Source organism: Carettochelys insculpta, chromosome 2, assembly GCF_033958435.1.
Source record: "Carettochelys insculpta isolate YL-2023 chromosome 2, ASM3395843v1, whole genome shotgun sequence".
NCBI classification, from domain to species: domain Eukaryota; kingdom Metazoa; phylum Chordata; order Testudines; family Carettochelyidae; genus Carettochelys; species Carettochelys insculpta.
The window spans coordinates 186,439,193-186,458,786 of record NC_134138.1 but is presented as its reverse complement, the minus strand read 5'-3'; the positions used below and the strand labels follow the sequence as shown (position 1 = coordinate 186,458,786).

Sequence of the window (19,594 nt, the reverse complement as noted above, 5' to 3'; positions counted from 1 at the left end):
AACAAATAATGGTTATGAAAGTGACTCTCCTTGGTAATACTAAAATACTCTGGGAATGTGACATGTAAAGGGACAATCAAGATCTAATGATGGATATAAAAATTGGGAATCTTCCCCCCTCCCTGCTTTTTTTTAAAGGAACTCTTGCATAAGACATAGTGGAGGACTTAGTCCATCTTTCTGAAAGAGCTTTTTAATGTTTATCTTCAGTAATATTGATTGCAGGCTGAGAAGATAATAGGTCATAACCACTTCAAATACTTTAACTTTTACAGTGAAACCTAGTACAAAGCCATCCCCGTCAAAAAGGCACTGTTCTGTCAGCATGGATGTTCCAGTTTCTAGCTCAGCAAACAGGCAACCAGTTAATTCAGCTTCTATGAAGCATCTTCTTCCTGAGATGACTGCACAGCCACTAGCAACTGGAAGTAATAGGGATCCCTCAGTTCAGCCTATTCCACAGCTTGTTGAGAAGGAAGAACAGAACTTGAAATCTGACGTACCTGTAGCCCTTACAGTCAAAACGCGTATGCAGAAATTGGCACAACAGCGACGCTGCTGGGATAATAATGGTATGTCCTACTTCATAAATTTAAAAAAAAAAATACCACTGTCACAAGACATGGTTTAGGCAAGCACAGTGACTGTTCATGATATAGGAATTTCTTGAATTCCTGTTCAGTTTTTAAATCTTTTGTAATATTATGAGTAATATGGAAAAAGTGGGTGACCAAAAGAATGGAAAATCGTTGAGAATAACCTCTTCTGCACAATGTGTGCATTCCCCTGTTTTGATTGTTATGAATAAAATTGGTGTAATTTGGGTTATTTTCGAATGTTAAATTTTAAAGACTAAGTTGCATGGGAACTTTGTGTTTATAACTACTTATAAAAATACACGTGGTACGGAAGGTTGACTCTAGTGTCTGTTTCAAAAGTTCATGTTGCTGCCTTAATTTACAGATCTATCTGAAAGTTCTGCCCTATCTCCCCTCCTATCAAAAGAACGGGTTGCTTCTCCACCCAAACAGCCATCTATATTGAGTGATACCCCAGTTGGGAGAAGAGGCCGTTTAGCTAACCTTGCTGCTACAATTGGTTCTTGGGAAAATGATCTAAGTCATCCATCTGCAAAGCAAAACAATACACAAGAACAGCCTGGCACTACTTGTTTATCCAAATTGTCCACTACAAGTGAAGCATCTGCTCAAATCAATAGTGGCAGTGTAAAGCAGGAAGTGGCATCTTGTTCTCAAAGGGATGCGGTATCTGTAAATAAACCAGCAAACTCCGAAATATCGGTGAGTAATCAAATTTAACAATTAACTTAATATGTTTTGGGGGATGGATGTTAACCCATACATATCTAATCTTTGTTAGTGACAAATGATCATGACCGTTTTATAACAAGTAATCTCACTTCTTGTTTATAATTTCAATCTTAATACCACTGATCTACATGTAAAGCATCATAAGTGTCTTCTCTTTTCACTGGAAAAACATAAGATGAACCATATGAGCAAGAGAAGAGAACAGCAATTTTTTGGAATGTATGAGAATTGCACTCCTTTTTAGTTGCCATGGGGCTTTGTAAGAGTGACACATGCCCTAAATAAATTTATCAGGCTTGAGTTCTGAGGGTCTTGCTTTTAGAAATCATTTGTTCACCCAGTTATTCATGAATCTCAACTATACACTTAATTATAAAATGCAAGTCAATCATCTGACACTAGTAGCATTTGTTTTTATAAAAATTATCTCAATCATGAACTTTAGTGTTCCACTGAACTTTGGTATTAAGGATAGATTAGTATTAAAGAACATATCCAAATGTGTGTATTCCTTTTAGGGAGCAAATGATTACTCAGCAAAATCCTCTATTGTGACCAATCCCAATCCTGAAGAATCAGAGGTACCGCAGCCTCTAAAAAAGAAGCCCTGTAGTCCCCAGAAAACAATCGCAACCCAGCCAGCTCAATCCAAAGAAGAGTCAATCAAAGGAACACATGCACAATTTGAACATCAAAATAACCCTACAACACCAGGTAAGGGGTTGCTTTCAAAGCAATGAGTGATTGTTGCTTTTTAACCGTTACTGTCGGTTTTAAACTTAACTTATTGTAAATATTTCCAACACACTGTACAGATCTTTTATACTCCTCCCCCAACATCCAAAGCCATTTTCTAGCAGCTAATGCCGGTCTATGTCACGTAATAGTTAGCTGTCCATATTTAGAGATTAGAGTTTATTGTAACTTTATAATAGAATTCTAATCAAGCATCCTATCTAACTTAAAATAACCTCTATAAATACAACTTCCATATTCTCCTTTCTCTGAATATGGTTTTGGTAGTTGTCAGTAGTGTAATTTAAAACCTGGAACTAAGTTCTTTATCTAGAAAGAATATTTCAATCCCTTTAAAACTTGGTGTCACAATTTGGGTGTTCTGGGTCTGTGGTCTGCTGAAAGAATGTTCTCACAGATCTCAGGCCTCTAACAGTCACCTCTTGGGTAGGGGTCAGCAGTGCTTTCCCTTCTGACAGGGGATTTAGACTTCAAGCACCCTCAACCAGTGGGATGATGATTAACTGAATCTGTTCAAGCTGGCCATTCAAACCCTCAAGTTTGTTCTTTGTTTCTAACTCCTGAGCATATTGCAAACCACACCAAAAGAGAGTACTTTTCTGGATCTCTTAGAAGTCCCAGAAACTACAGCAGTTAGCCCTAGTTGCATGTGACAAAGTGGGTCTTTGCCCACAAAAGTTTATGGTCCAATAATCTGTTAGTCTTTAAGGTGCCATAGGACTTCTCATAATTACCCCAATTGCTTCTAGTTTCTGGAGGAGCTTCATTAATCTTCACTGTGGAGTAGAATATCCCTGGCCTGTAACTGTACAGACTAACTTCTATGAAGGTTATAGAATATTTTCCAAAGATACTAAGTGTGGTTTTGATTAGCATGTTAATGGTTAACTGGTTAGCTTCACCCTAAGTGGATGAGGCTTACCGGTTCTGGTCAACCAGTGAGGGGCTGGAGCAGCCCCCCCACTCTCTGCAGGAAGGGCGTTGCTCTAGCCCTGTGGGCTGGACTGTGGGTGGGGGTACTCTAGCTGGGCCAGAGCAGCCCCGATCCCATGCAGGCAGGGGTGTTCTGGCTGGGCCAGAGTGTCACCCTTGCTGCCCTTCACTTCCCCCAGCTGCCCCTTCTCCAGTTTAATCAGTTTAACTGGTTAACTGAACTTTTAATACGTTAACAAAACTGGATTTTACATCCCTAGTTCTGATGTGTCAAACTAGCCAACTTGGTACAGGTAAAGTGATTTACAAATTTAATAAATCCTTTTTTCTGCATACAGACCAAAGAGGTGTTCAATTGATCCTTATACAGGAATTGAACCATGAACCTTTGATACATTGCTCAGTTTTTAAAGATGTGTATGATATTTTAAAGTCTTTTATGAGATATCTGCTAGATTACTCTTAATGACGTGACACTAGAAGATCAAGAAAACGACTGCTTGAAAGTAGTCTATAAACATTCTCTGCTACCGACTGAGCAGCTTTCATGAAGAACTCTTGCTGGACTGGCAAAACTGAAGTTTTTTTTCCTTTTGTTTGTTAGCTCTGCAATTTTGCTTTGCTCAGGTTTTTCTTTTAAAATTTTAAGATTCACATAGACAAATCTATGTTATACCAAATAGTGCTATTTTAAAGTAAGGTGAGATGCGCTTTGGCATTTTGCTTTGTATTTCTCAAGTGTTTGAGTGTCATCTTGTGAGATCTGGTTCTGGAGAGAAAAGGTGAGGCATAAATCCAATTTTAACTGTCAGTTGATAGATCTTTTGCCTTCAAAGTGTAAGGTGTTTCTTAGCTTTGTTTTGCACTGAAGTAATATTCATTAATCTTCTGTTTATATCATAGAATACTAGGACTGGAAGGGACCTTGAGAGGTTATATAGTCCAGCCCCCTGCCCTCATGGCAGGACCAAGTACTGTCTAGACCATCCCTGATAGATATTTATCTGACCTGTTCTTAAATATCTCCAGAGATGGAGATTCCACAACCTCCCTAGGCAGTTTTTATTCCAGTGTTTGACTACCCTCACAGTTAAGAACTTTTTTTCTAATGTCCAACTGAAACCTCCCTTGCTGCAGTTTAAGCCCATTGTTCTCCTTGGCCTCTGAGGATAGAGCAAGAAGCAAGTTTTCTCCCTCCTCCTTGTGTGACACCTTTTTAGATACCTGAAAACTGCTATCATGTCATCGTCCCGCCCTGCCCACAAGTCATCTCTTTTCAAACTAAACAAGCCCAATTCTTTCAACCTTCCTTCATAGGTCATGTTCTCTAGCCCTTTGATGATGATTTTTGCTCCTTTCTGGACCCTCTCTAATTTCTCCATCTTTCATGAAATGTGGTGCCCAGAACTGGACACAATACTCCAACCAGCCTAACCAGCGCAGAGTACGGAGGAAGAATGACTACTTCTTGTGTCTTGCTCACAACATGCCTGTTAATGCATCCCAGAATCATGTTTGCTTTTTTTTTTTTTTCCAACAGCACCACACTGTTAACTCATATTTAGCTTGTGATCCACTATAACCCCTACATCCCTTTCTGCCATATTCCTTCCTAGACAGTTGCTTCCCATTTTGAATGTATGAAAGTGATTGTTCCTTCCTAAGTGGAGCACTTTGAATTTGTCTTTATTAAACTTCACCCTGTTCACTTCAGACCATTTCTCCAATTTGTCCAGATCATTTTGAATTTTGACCCTGTCCTCCAAAACAGTTGCAACTCCTCTTAGCTTGGTATCATCTGCAAACTTAATAAGTGTATTTTCTATGCCAGTATATAAATTGTCGATGAAGATATTGAACAGAACCAGTCCCAAAACAGACCCCTGCGGAACCCCACTTGTTACACCTTTTCAGCAGGATTGAGAACCATTAAGAACTACTCTGAGTATGGTTATCCAGCCAGTTTTGCACCTGCCTTATAGTAGCCCTATCTAAGTTGTATTTGCCTAGTTTATTGATAAGAATATCATGCGAGACCATATCAAATGCCTTACTGAAGTCTAGATATACTACATCCACCGCTTCTCCCTTATCCACAAGTCTCGTTATCCTATCAAAGAAAGCTATCGGATTGGTTTTGATGGGATTTGTTCTTCACAAGTCCATGCTGGCTATTAACTTACCACCTTCCGAGTGTTTGTCCTTAATTGCTTGCTACATTATCTTTCCTGGCACAGAAGTTAAACTGATTGGTCTGTAGTTTCCTGCCTTGTTCTTATACCCCTTTTTATAGATGGGTGCTATATTTGCATTTTTTCCAGTCTTCCATGATTTTCCAAAGATGATAGCTAAAGGCTCAGATACCTCCTCTATCAGCTCCTTAGGTATTCTAGGATGCATTTCATCAGGCCCTGGTGACCTACAGACATCTAACATTTGTAAGTGATTTTTATCTTCTAAACCTACCCCTTTCCCACTAGCATTTACTATGTTAGGCGTTCCTTCTTCAGACTTCCCAGTGAAAACTGAACCAAAAAGTCATTAAGCATCTTTGCCATTTCCAAGTTTCCCATCAGTTTCTCCCTCCTCATTGAGCAATGGGCCCACCCTGTCTTTGGTCTTCCTCTTGCTTCAAATGTATTTATAAAAAGTCGTCTTGTTTACCTTTATGCCTGCAGCTAATTTGAGCTCATTTTGTGCCTTTCCCTTTCTAATCTTGCCCCTGCATTCCTGTGTTTGTTTGCCGATATTCATCGTTTGTAATTTGTCCTAGTTTCTATTTTTTATTATTCCTTTTTTCATTCTGAGATCATGCAAGATCTCCTGGTTAAGCCAAGGTGGTCTTTTGCCATATTTTCTATCTTTCCTGTGCAGCAAAATACCTTCCTTTGAAAAACAACCAACTCTCCTCAGTTTTTTCCCCTTGGTCTTGCTTCTCATGGAACCTTACCTACCAGCTCTCTGAGTTTACCAAAATCTGCCTTCCTGAAATCCATTCTCTATTATGCAGTTCTCCTTTCTACCCTTCCTTAAAATTGTGAACTCTGATTTCATGATCACTTTAATTCAAGCAGTCTTCTGCTTTCAAATTCTCTATCAGTTCCTCCCTATTTGTTAAAATTAAATCTAGAACAGCTTCCCTCCCAGTAACTTCTTCAACCTTCTGAAACAAAAAGTTGTTTCCAGTACAGTTCAAGAACTTATTGGATAGTCTGTGTCCCATTGTGTTGGTTTCCCAACATATATTTGGATAGTTGAAGTCCCCCATCACCACCAAATCCTGGGCCCTGGATGATTGTTTTTTTAAAAAAAGCCTCTTCCACCTGGGCAGGTGGCCTGTAGTAGGCTCTTAGCAGGACATCAACTTTTTTTTTAAGCCTAATCCAGAGACACTCAACACAGCCATTTCCTATGTTCATCTCCACCTCAGTCCAAGTGTGTACATCTTTAATATATAAGGCAACACCTCCTCCCTTTTTCCTCCTGTCTGTCCGTCCTGAGCAAGCTGTACCTTTCCATACCAACACTCCAATCAAGTGTCTTATCCCACCAAGTTTCTGTGATGTCATAGTTTGTATTTGTTTTAACACTTCCAGTTCTTCCTGCTTATTATCCATACTTCCTGCATTTGTATATTGGCATCTAAGATATTGATATGATCTTGCCTCCCAGTTTTGCCCGGACCCTCCTCTTACTCTGCCCTTATAGCCCATACTGCCTCCCACTTCAGACCCATCTCCCAGGTCTCCATGTTCTCCACTTACCCATGGGCTTTGCTCTCCTGTCCCTGTCGAACCTAGTTTAAAGCCCTCCTCACTAGGCTAGCCAGTCTGTGCCCAAATAGGGTCTTCCCTCTCCTTGAAAGGTGAACGCCATCTCTGCCTCGCAGTCCTTCCTGGAATAGCATCCCATGGTCGAGGGAAGCCAAAGCCCTCCTGACAACACCATTTTTGCAGCCAGACATTCACCTCCAGGATGCACCTGTCTCTGCCTGGGCCCCCTACCTTTGACAGGAGGGATTGAGGAGATTACCACCTGTGCCCCAAACTCCTTCACCCATACTCCCAGAGCCCTGTAGTCACTCTTGATCTCCTCAGTGTCACGCCTCGCAGTATTAGTGCCCACATGGATGAATAGCATGGGGTAGTAGTCAGAGGGCCAGATAATCCTTGACAACATATCTGTAACATCTCAAATATAGGCCTCCAGCAGGCAGCACACCTCCCAAGATGAAATGTCAGGGCAACAGATGGGCACTTCTGTCCCCCTCAGAAGAGAATCTCCGACCACCACTACTGTTTGTTTCCTCCTTGCAGTGGTGGCAGCTGACCTCCCTGCCTTGGGGGTACGAGGCTTCTCCTCTGCTGTAGGGGGTGATTCCTTGTCTCCTGTATCAAGTAGAGCATAACGGTTTCCTAGTACCACGGTGGGAGGGTTGGGAGCAGGGGTGGAGCACTGCCTATTGCCAGAAGTAACCAGCTGCCAGCATCCATCCTGTCCTCCACCCGTGTTGTGTCAGCAGTCCTTTGTACTGGGATGGCTACCTCAGCTGTCTCCACGTGAATACTGTCCAGGAATTGCTCATGGATTTGGATACTCCCTCAATTTAGCCACCTCCTCCTGTAGGGTGAGAGCAACAACTACATGCTGAGCATGTTTGAAAAATACTGTAATAAGGCATTCAAAACACAGAAGGTAAGGAAACAACTGTGCCTACTGGTCTAAAAATGTGACTCTTATAAAACTAAAACTGTGTGTGTGTGTGTGTGTGTGTGTGTGTGTGTGCGTGTGTGTGTGTGGTTTTTCTTTTTTGAAGGTGGGTCAGGAATCAAACCCTTTCTGGAACGTTTTGGAGAACGCTTTCAAGAGAAAAGCACTCAAAGTCCTGTTACAACTACAGCAGGACACAAAACACCTATTATTACCCCAAACACCAAGACAATCCAGGAAAGACTCTTCAAACAGAATGAAACATCTTCCACTGCAAGTCTAGCACAACAGCTCAAGCAGGTGTGACTTGTTTATTCTTGAAACCCATCAAAATTATTTCTTTAATTCGGTACTACTGCCTAAGTAAATTTAAAAAAAATACTATATAGTAACTACATACTTACAGCCTACAGTGTGTTCCTGTATAACAGATTTCTCTTACATTTAGGAACGTGAAAGAGAACTTGCTAGTATTCGTGGTCGGTTTGATAAGGGCAGTTTGTGGAGTGCTGAGAGAAGTGAAAATTCAAAAAAAAGACATCCAGAAACTAAAATGGTAATATATATTACTGTATTTTTGAGATGTCATTCTACAAATTTTTAAGCGAACCTAGAATACCTGGATAAGTGTTTAAATACACAATAATCCATACTAATCTTTGTTTTGGGGATAAGCATATATTGGCCTGTACAACACTTTTTATTCCAAGTCGTTACAGGAGTTCCTCTTTTTTGCTTTATCTCTGACAACCCTAAATGTTCTTTTAAAGGGGAGGGGAAAACATGGCATGAGCTTACCAACTTCGTGATAGTATACTTTGAATCTGGCATTTTCGTAGATGCTGCAAAATCTTACCTATTGTAAAGGACTTGAAAGAAAAATGTACTGTGTATGCACTCTCCCGAATGCATTGCTTACGTCTGTCAGTAATTAAAGGAAAATATTCAAATCTTCACTTACACTTACTGTTTGAATTTAATCTCAACATAAGTTTGCATTTTCTTCAAAGTAGGTGCTATTTTGCACTGTTAAAAGTTGTCATTCTGAATCTATAATTAAAAAAAACTTCTTTCTGTGGAATCTGACCTCCTGGGTTACTGCATCTGGGTAGAAAACTCATAGTTGAAAATTATTTTCAAGTCTTCAAAATAAGACTGATTTTTTTATAAAATTTGTTTTATGAATTAATAAGCTTGCACCTCAAGTGTTCATATATCAACTAGAAGTCATGTGGCACCTTACAGACTATTAGATTTTTTGGAGCATATGATTTTTGTGGGCAAAGACCCACTTCATCAATGCATGTCATGTTCATTAGTCAAGTTCACTTATGCATCTGATGAAGTGGGTCTTTGCCCATGAAAGCTTATGCTTCAAAAAATCTGATAGTCTGTAAGGTGCCACAAGACTTCTGTACCAGCAAAGCTAATGAGACTAACATGGCTGCTTCTCTGATTAAATATTAACTATTTCATTTAGTTTTACAAGCACCAGTGTCAGCACATTCTGAGGCTGATAATATAACTTTTTTTTTTCTTCAGGAAAGCCAGGCTCAAACTAGTTCAAAACAGTTTGTTACTTCAGATGCTATTTCCCTTGTAGCAGCAGTAAAGGCCACAGCATCTGAGAAATCTCCCCACTCGGATTCTTCAGGTGAGAACAATCCTTCATGAGTTTATATGAGTAATATTGGTGTAAAGAGTTTTATATTTGTACTTTTATGACTATTTGGGCCTTGGAGCTATGGTGAGAACTGCACACAGTGAGCAGGCATGCCACTTTCCCATGTGCTGCCAGTGCATCTTGATCCTAGCAATGTAACATCATTGCACTTCCAGGTCTAGGCTCCTTTAACAGACAGTGAAATAGATAATGGCATTTGTAACAGCAAGTAGATGTGAACTGAAATCACTCAAAACTGACCTTTAAAATGTTAACCTGCCTGACTTTTATGTACATAGGGTGTGGAGACAGTATGTGTGAGTAGTGTCACTATGCCAGCTGCAATAATAAAAAATGGGGAGCAATGGGTTCTCCAGAGAACCCAACTGGGTATAAAACTCCTTCTTGTGTTCTGAGAAGCATCCCCTTTCCTTCAGTGTGGTAGGCATCATGAAGTAGCCAAATGTTTACCGCTATAGGGGATGAGGGAGAACAGAATTCTCCTTTGAATCTGGCAGAGCCAGGGAGACTTATGGGACACTCCACCAAATATATAACAGAATGGAATGACCCCTTATGTCAGGGGTGAGTAGAATATGGCCCATGGGCTGGATTCACCCAGTAGCGCAGCTGGAGCTTCGATCAGCTTTCTTGCCTACTCTGCCATGCACACTGCTCAAAGTAGCCTTCTTTGGGGGCCATGTTTCTGAGTGCTGGAAGGTGGGGGAAGCTTCATACACTACCCCCCAGCAAAAGAGAAGCTGTCTAGGCCATATTTGTGGCTCACACAGCATACCCGGTGCCTTCTCTCCCTCACACCACCTTCCCCTCCCCCACCACTCACGGCCTCACGATATTTCTAGAAGCACATAGCCTCTGCAGCCAGCCACTTTTGAGTGGTGTGCAGGGGTTATGCAAGGCAGGAAGCCTGCCTGAGGGACGTACTGGTCAGGAGTCGGGTAAGCACCTCCTGGCCAGAGCCTTCACTTGGGCACCCCAAGAACTCTATTCCACCTGCCCACACACCTCTTACCCAGCTCAGAACCCCCTCTGAGACTGGGCACTCCTCTTCCACGTCAGAATCCTCTTCCTGCACCCATACCCAAACTCCCTCTTGTATTCTAATTCCTTACCCTGGAGCACCCTTCTACACCCAGCTTTCATCCCACATCCTTCATCTCCTCCTTTAATATCCTGGAAGAGCGTGGCCTTTGATCACATACTTAAAGTACTATTATGTGCATTATTTTTTGTTTCCACTTGTAGCTGTGAACTTTTAAGAAATAGAACTTTTAAGAATCGGATGTAATGGATAGTTCTGACCATACTTGCAGTAATTTTTCTCTTGCTTAATTTCCTAGGCACTTCAAAATGTGAAGAGACTGAGAAACTCAGTCCTCTGAAGAGCACTTTGCTAAAGAATCCACTAAAAGCAGAATCTGTCTCAGAGCTTGAACAATTTACAGAGAAATCAAATGGTTTGTAACACATCCTTGGCCATTCCTAAATTAACTTAATCACTACAGGTTGTACCTCCCTTGTCTGGCACCCTTGGGAATTGTGGTCCCAAATGAGGGGATTCAGCACAGAGGGGACATCAGGTGCCCAGTCTGCCTGGAGGGGTGGCCCCACTCCTGCAGGGCTGCCTGACCCTGTCTGGGTTCCTCACGGTTGCAAGGCTACTGGGCCTCCATGCCCCAGTTAGCTTCCTGCTGGGGGTGGGGATACGAGACTCTCCTGGCCTTGCTGGTGTGGCTGTTCGGGTCTCCCCATGGCTGCGGGATTGCAACCGGGGCTCACGACTGAATCTAGGTTTGCTTCCAGGATGCCGCTCTAGGTCTGCAGAGCTGGAGCTCTCTGTTGCAGCAACATCCATAGCACTGCCAGATTTGGGATGTTGCTGGATGAGAGAGTTTCAGCCTGAATTATTTTGTCCAACAAAACATCAATTCCCTGCAAGTTGCGTGCTTTTAGTTCAGCAAGTGTCTCACTCTCAAAGCATGTGTGTTGATGTCAAATTCATATGAACGTTACTTGGGTTTCTTTAATTTTATTGTACTTGGAAATTAGAAATATCTTGCATGGTGTCAAGTATCGGAGGGGTGGCCGTGTTAGTCTGGATCTGTAACAGCAATGAAGGGTCCTGTGGCACGTTATAGACTAACAGAAAAGTTATGCTCAAAACTTTTCTGTTAGTCTATAAGGTGCCACAGGACCCTTGGTTGCTGTTAGAAATATCTTGTGATTATTCAGACTGCAAAGGAACGCAGGCAGGCTTTTGTGTGATCCTCCTGCAATGAAAAAAAAATGCTCCTACAATGATGAAATGCTCATTTAATTTAAGATCTCAATTCAAAGTTTTGGAGTTATTCACTAAGTGCATCTTTAACATATATCAAGTGTCAATACTTAATGAAATGATAGAAATAAGCTAGCACAGAACTACTTGGAAAACATTACTTCCTGTTCAGTTTATTAAAGATCAGTGCTCTAAATATAAGCATATTCTGTAGTACATGGAATATTCTTGGGATCTCTGACTTCTCTTTTTCCAGATGCAGTATGTGAAATTGAGGTGAGTGTGGTGGATGATGAAATGAATAGCTCAAAAGTAATAAATGATATATTTGATGAAGTTCTTCAAGAGGATGGACCAGACATAGAAAAACTAAAAAAAGAAATGAGTATGAACCTGGAAGCTGAGAGTGATGATGAGCAGGAAGAGTCACTGAATATTTCATCAATGTCTCTACTAACTCCATTAGCAGAGTCTGTTGGTGTTGTAAGTCCAGAGGTGAGAGCAGCTGTTAAATACAAAGATCTACAATTGTCTGTACGTCAATATTGCTATTTCACAAATGGCTTGTGTTTTTGACTTGTGGTCCCTGATCAAATATAGATAAGATGTGAGACTTTTTTAATAAAATTGTGGAGGACCACAGTTTAAGCATGTCACTTTCTCACTAAAATCCCTCCAATATAAGCCACTGTGCTTCAAACACTTTTTAATGGCATGCAATCCTGTTTAACCTCAATTCATAAAAGCAGCATATGCTGTGGGCAGTACAACTATCCCCACTTATACCATGACCTAATGATTGATGCAGAATTTTTTTAACTGGGTTTGCTTCCTAGTTTTAACACACCCAAAGCAGCTACGTGAGATCTACTTGGAACAGGCAGCATTATCTTTAAAGTTAAGCTCAAGTTCCTATTGTTGACTGCTGATACTGCAAAAGCAAGAGGAAAAATCATTATCCTTATCACTTTCCCTCCTTTGTATTTGTGTACTTCATCTGTGATGAAACTATTGTGCTCTGTTGCTTGAAACAGATACTGCGGCTTTATCTTTCATAGAGCTTTGTCATTTAGAAAAAGCTACAATTCCTCTCATGCTTGCCATGTCTAGTGGTGTGAGAGCATGATTGCACGGTGGGAAGGAGGGTATGGTAACTCACTGTGGCACTGTTGTGTGATTACCTGCAATCCCTCTCAGTTTAATAGCTGCTGTTTTATGTCTGACTTGGCTGCATGTTATCAACATAAAGCTTTCCTTTCATTTCTTAACTTCAATTTCTTCATAACAAACAACTTTGTAGAAATGGAACAGCCCCAAGATTATTCATGTTACTTGTTTGCTAAAAGAAATCCAAGGGCTTTTCAGGTTGGAGGTAGTGGGGACAAAACTAATACGTAGGCTAAATCTACACTACGAGATAAATTTGACTTTTTTAATAAATTCAATTTCTTAACCTTGATATTATGAACTCCAATTTTAAGTATCCACAAACCTTCTGGAAATTCAGCTGTTTCTCCTTGTCCGAGTTTCATTGTCCCCATTGCCTTATCTAAGTTTGACTGCATGAGCAATGCATTGTAGGTACCTATCCCAGAGTGCCTTACACCTAGTTGCTTGTGAGTGTTTTGATGTTGCTATCCCAGAATTCAGAGCACCCAGTAATCATGCAAAAACAAACAGGGGACAATGCTAGCGCAATCCTGGACCTTCAAATGCTTCAAGTCATTGCAACTTCACGGATGGTCGTGCAAATTTTTCTGTTGATTTACAAAGTAATGTGATGGTTGATGACGATGATGATGATGAAGGTTTTGAAGAGGGAATCTTTCTACTGTGGTCCAAGAACTCTCAACTGCTGGCTGCCCTGAATGCATTGGTGACAGTGGAACGGTAGTTTTGGACTCGGAGACAAGCGCACACAGGTGAGACCTCATCATTTTGGAGTCCTAAGATGAAGAGCAGTGGCTGCAGAAATTTCACATATGCAAGGCAACTTTTATTGAACTTTGATGTGCTGGCGCCCACCCTGAAGTTCGCACACAACACAAGAACGAGGCAGGCTTTAACAGTTCAGAAGTGAGTGACAATTACTCTGGAAGTTTGCAGTGCCCAACTATTGCTGATCAGTGGCAAATCAGTTCGGAGTGGACAGATCTACAGTGGGGGCAGTGGTGATGTAGGTAGCCAATGCAGTCTGTTGACATCCTTCAGGAAGACTGTGACCCTGGTGAGATGTACAGACCATAGTGGATGGCTTTGCTGGCTAAGGGTTTCTTAACTGTAGTGGGACAATAGATGGCACTCATCCTCATCATGGCCCCAGACCACCTGCCCTCTGAGTATATAAGTAGAATGGGGTACTTCTCCATGGTATTGTCGGCATTGGTAGATCACAATTGTCACTTCACCAACATCATCGTGGGATGGTCTGGAAAGGTTCATTATGCCCCATCTTCTGAAATTCTGGGCTGTGCAGAAAGCTCCTGCAGGCTTTTTTCCCCAGACTGGAAAATCAATATTGGCGATGTGGAGATGCCTACTGTAATATTGGGCAACCCTGCTTACCCTCTGCTCCCTTGGCTTATGAAACCCTATACAGGAGCTATGGACTGCAACAAGGAAAACTTCAATCACGACTCAGCAAGTGCAGAATGGCAGTTGAATGTACCTTTTGACCATTGAAAAGAGGTTTAGAAGCTTATTGACCCCTTTGGACCTTTAAGAAACTAATGTCCCCACTACATAGCAAGGGGAAAGAGGAAAGGGTTTGCGGCAGCGTGCTCCAGGGAAGTGTAAAAGGCCGGGAAGCATTGCAAGACAATCTGGTCTACATTCCTGTGCTTCTCTAGGTTGCTAAATAAGACATCACCCTCCTAAAACTAACATTTTGACAAAGAAGAGCTGCTCATCCTGTCTGACCACAAGCCAGGAAAATTTGCCAGAATGCTGTGTGGTACCAGGACTCCAGGTCGCTACCTGGTTGACTGGTACAGCAAGGTGTGCTACAGTGGAAGCTACCTGATGCCTGGCCAGAAATCTGGTGCAGAAAATACAAGAGTACTTGGACAAGGTATTCGTGGAGATCTCCAAAAAAGAATCAGTGCTCCACTCCCAGAAATATTAACATGCTGTTCTGATGGGCACAGATCCACAGAAAATCTGTACGTATACCTATACCCACCTGAAACCTGCTTCTTGCATTCAGGAAAAAAAAAATTACCAGACCAGTTCTTGGTATAGGGGACTGTCATGGGGAGGGGGGACCAGTTCCAGTTCTAGAACAAAGAGCCCCAGTCTGTCAGGAAGAACTTCCTCAGGCTCCTGCTGGTTGCCCCCATCCTCTCCATTGTCCTCTTCCTCCTGGCCCTCCAACTCCTCTTGGGTCACCCTGGACTCCAGACCAGGGCCTCCACAACTGTCTTAATGAAAAGTAGGTAATATGATGATGAGACCCTCACAAGAAGCACATGCATCTGTTCCTAATAGTGGCATGTCTGTGGAGATGACCTGGAACGCTGGTTGGCTTCCTGGACTCTGTGATAGGCCTGCTGGAGTTCTTTCACCTTTACCCGGCATTGCGTAGAGTCCTGGGAGCAACCTCTGGTAGTCATCAACTGTGAGATCTTATCATAATGTTGTTTTTCTCTGGGACACATGAAGTCTGATCACCACTGATTCCCCAAACTGCAAGAAAATCCAGAATCTCCCGATGAGTCCGTGCTGGAGGTCTTTTGCGAGCCTGAGAACTACTATGCAGATCACTACCCTGAGTGCTTGTGATTCAAGGAGATGGCTACTGATTCCATGGTACTGATGTGGTGTGATGCAATGGGTAAAAGAAATTTTTTGTTATGGGAACACTTTTTATTTCAGGGACTGGGTGCTGATGAATTCGAATTCAAATTCGCAGTCTTCATGTGACCTTCCTTTGCAGCTGGAGTGCAGTGGCCATGTGTGTAGAGGATAACCGTGTAGCTCTGTGGGATACATACGGGACACTTCTGGAAGCTAACAAATTCAGTTTTGAGATATGGTGCGCTCACGCTGACCTTTATTCAAAATTTTAAATTCAAACTTGATGCAACACCGAACCAACACCGACAATGTTTATATCACTATTAATGCTCCCTAACTTTAACTAATGGTACTTACAGTGAAGACACTGTTTTAATATTGCACTAACTGCCTTAAATTCAAATTTATCTCGTAGTGTAGGTGTGCCACTATCTGCTTGTTTTGTCAGCACCTCATACTGAACCCTGGATTTCTCCGACCTTCAGCTAGTGAAACCACAGTATATTGGTGGAAAAACTATAACAGCAGGAAAACTTTCTAAAAACGTGTATTTCTGGGGTCATAGTTTACAGGATATTTACAGGTTGGTGTTTGACTTGCATAACAAAAATGAACTTGATCAAACACTAAAGAAAAGTGAAACCCTTACATAGGGTTTAAAGTACAACTAGAAAAGAAACATTATTTGGCTCACTGCTTTTTGTTAAACCACAATACTAGTCAAGTGCTTGCCTTTCCTTTAATGATTCTACTTAGCCAGAACTCCTATTAGTGTTTGGTGGGAATGCTGGCTGCATAAGGATTGATGACTCTCCCGTTTCCGGGCATCAGTTAGAACGCAGTAAATTATTTCCGGTTCTACATAGTGTTGTCTCATCAGAACAAAATATAACAGAACCAATTATTGAGTAAGATACTTCATCTACCCTTATGTTTTAAGGGTTTGTGTTTACTGCTAGTGGATACTGACAGTAGCATGTTATTAAAGACTAACTTGATGTATGCAACTTTCAATCCACCTGTTAAAGTGTCAATGCATTGTTCTTTGCCTTTCCTTTATCTTTCCTTTATATATCCTGAAAGTATATGCAAAGGACCATTCAAATAGTTCTTCTTTTATGGAAAGGTAAATATAGGTGAGGGGTTGCTTACTCAGAGGAAATGCATGAGAAGAGTAAATAAAGGTAGTGGGGAGAGAGTAAGCCATGTTTAATTGGCTAATTATTTACAATGCATAAGTGCTTTATTTTTTTTCCCAGGTTTTTGCATCACCTAGTAGGTCAGTTACTGAGATCAGCAGTGTAAGTGATGAAAGTCCAAATTCTGGCAAATTCGAAAGGACACGGTTCCCAAGAGCAGGATCTGGAGGCAGTTTTGGCTCCTTGTCAGATGATCAGAGCCTTCTATATAGGTAACACGTTTTCAGTGTCTTTGGCTGAACCTTAAACATGCAAATCAAGTCATTATGGAAACATCTGGATTCACTAAACTGTGCCTCTCCTGGTTAGAGAGAAGTCTTGGAAAAAACTTAAATCTACCCTAAATCGTAACTTAAATCTTCCCATAATACAACAACTAGGGGTTGCCAAATGAAATTTAATGGGTAGCAGGATTAAAACTAACAATAGGAGGTTTTTGGTCACCTAGTGCATAGTCAGCCTGTGGAACTCCTTGCCAGAGGGGGTGGTGAAGACCAAGACTTTTTAACGTGATTCAGAAAAGAACTAGATACATTCATGGAGGTTAGGTCCATCAATGGATGTTAATGAGGGTAGATAGGAATGGTGTCCCTAACCTCCCTCTGTCAGAGGTTGGAAATGGATGTTTAGGAGAGGGATTGCTTTGGTGATTACCTGTTCTGTTCACTCTGTGTGGGGCATCAGTCATTGGCCTCTGTTGGAAGACAGGATACTGGGCTAGGTGGACCTCTGGTCTGACCCATATGGCCATTCGTATGTCACCTAAACAGATAAATTCTTCAAGCAGCCCTTTCATAGCTATATCATTGAAGTAATCTTACTTTCATAGAGGTTTAAGGTATATATTGCAAGCCATTAAATTCACCAAGAAAGCTTTTTTTTTTTTTTTAAGTTTTTAGTTAAACCAAAATATTTCAGTCCTCATGGAAATATAAGCTGTGTAAAAAGGCAGAGAACCAAGAAGAACCAGATGCTAACAATGCCAGAGGGGACCCTGCAATAGTAGTGACATGCTAAGAGATGATCCCAGCTGCCAATTAAGCTTTTACCAAAAGCCTCTGTTTTTATTCAAAAAATTTTAAAGCTACTTTTTTATATTGCCACAACCTTTAATCTGGATGGGAAGTTGCAATAAAATCACTTCCCTCTAAATGTGATTACCAGGGCATTGATTAGAAAGTGTGGACCAAAGCATCAGTGTTTTAGTGTAAAAAGCTGTGTTGGACAAGCCCTAAAAAATATTGTATGTATCTTACACTTTTTTCTTTTTAAAAAAGCATTGATGCTTACCGATCTCAAAGATTTAAAGAAACAGACCGTCCTTCAATAAAACAAGTGATTGTTCGCAAAGAAGATGTTGCTTCTAAACTAGAAGTGAAAAGGAATGGAACCGCTGATCAAGTTAATGTTAAACAGAAAATTCAGGTATGTGTAACTTAAAAAACCACTTCTGTGCTCATGCGTTGTTGTTCCGTTAACTGTGGCACATACAGAGATTGCTTAGGCAGACAAAATTGAGGTATATTATCCAATTTTAGGACTCATGTTAGACAGGACAAATACAGCATAATCTGACACACAGTTCAGTATAATTAATGGATGCTGTTCCGTGTGAGGCCATTACTTGTGGGCCAGTAATCTGGAGAGTGCGTGACTCTGGTCATTCTTGTTTGGTCTCACTAATCTACAATACTGCCATTTCTAGGTCTATGCAGAACTCTTAATTGCAGATGGAATGAGGCTTTTAACATTGCTCTCTGCTACAAATCCTTCAGTATCTTTCCACCATGTGTATTATGACTTTTGGCGAGCAGCCCTTCTGAAGATAACTCCTAAAACACTCTCCACTTGTTGCCTTGTCACGTTTAAAATGTCGGCAATGATAGAAGGGAAGAGAGACCCTTGTGAGCTGTTGTGATTCATCCTACAGCTTTATAGTTGTCTAGCTATATTCTTACAGATTGGAGATTTAAAGAAAATGCCTTTCTAAGTATTTTCCTCTTAGATACTAGATCAAAGAGTAGAATTCTTGTAGAATTCTTTTGTAACATCCTTTTTTTTTTTTTTTTTTTTTTTTTTAATATTATGGGGCTATATTAGGAGCTGAATAATGAGATCAGTTTGCAACAGACTGTGATTCATCAGGCCAGCCAAGCTCTGAACTGCTGTATTGATGAGGAACATGGAAAAGGCTCCCAAGAAGAAGCTGAAGCAGAGAGACTTCTCCTTCTTGCAAGTATGTCTTTAAAAGAGGCTAATATTCAGACTAATTCCTTAAATTGCAGAACAATTTCTGACTGTTTGAAGCATTAAGAGGAATAAGCTCAGGAAAATCCAATTCTGACACTCTCTTACTCTCTTTGGTTATTAGGGAATAGTTTTAATCCCATTTTTGAAAGGAGGAGGTGATTTGGTGGCTAAAGGTCACTTGCCCTTTTATCTGTCCACTATATTCTCAATTTCCTCTTGTATACTGGGACTCTGTCCTCAGAAATACTTCAGAATGGTATGCTTAATTCAGTAAAGGTATGGATAGCAAAGGATACTTGGCTACATTCACTTTACACTTGAGCTTTTTCCCCCTATTCCAATAAATAATCTCTCTTCACAGCTGAAAAGAGAAAAGCTTTGCTTGAAGAGCTCAATAGATTAAAAAACACAGGACCTCACAGCAAAAAACTTAAAACTACTTCTACACCTGGCGAATTTGCTCCATCCCGGGGATCTGTTACTCTTTCAGAAATGCGACTACCTCTGAAAGCTGACTTTGTCTGCAGTACAGTTCAGAAACCAGGTAAGGGGGCCAGCTGTAGCATAAATATATCTAGCCTGCTTTGCCTGCATTTTAATTTTTGTAGTTGTTGGCGTTTCCCACAAATGCCATGGTGTTTCAGCCGGTGATGGTAGT

The 19,594-nt window shown here is 41.0% G+C and overlaps 1 protein-coding gene across 1 annotated transcript in view; it reads left to right on the top strand.

The window, feature by feature from the left end:
- ANLN (anillin, actin binding protein) overlaps positions 1-19,594 on the top strand; it is a 56,281-nt gene that overhangs the window by 8,364 nt on the left and 28,323 nt on the right. Inside the window, exons 3-14 of the mRNA XM_074986052.1 lie at positions 276-572; positions 964-1,301; positions 1,850-2,045; positions 7,837-8,030; positions 8,179-8,286; positions 9,273-9,384; positions 10,755-10,871; positions 11,949-12,187; positions 16,747-16,898; positions 17,964-18,111; positions 18,787-18,922; positions 19,298-19,480. Coding sequence (XP_074842153.1) covers positions 276-572; positions 964-1,301; positions 1,850-2,045; positions 7,837-8,030; positions 8,179-8,286; positions 9,273-9,384; positions 10,755-10,871; positions 11,949-12,187; positions 16,747-16,898; positions 17,964-18,111; positions 18,787-18,922; positions 19,298-19,480 — 2,220 coding nt within the window. The remainder of the gene's footprint in view (positions 1-275; positions 573-963; positions 1,302-1,849; positions 2,046-7,836; positions 8,031-8,178; positions 8,287-9,272; positions 9,385-10,754; positions 10,872-11,948; positions 12,188-16,746; positions 16,899-17,963; positions 18,112-18,786; positions 18,923-19,297; positions 19,481-19,594) is intronic.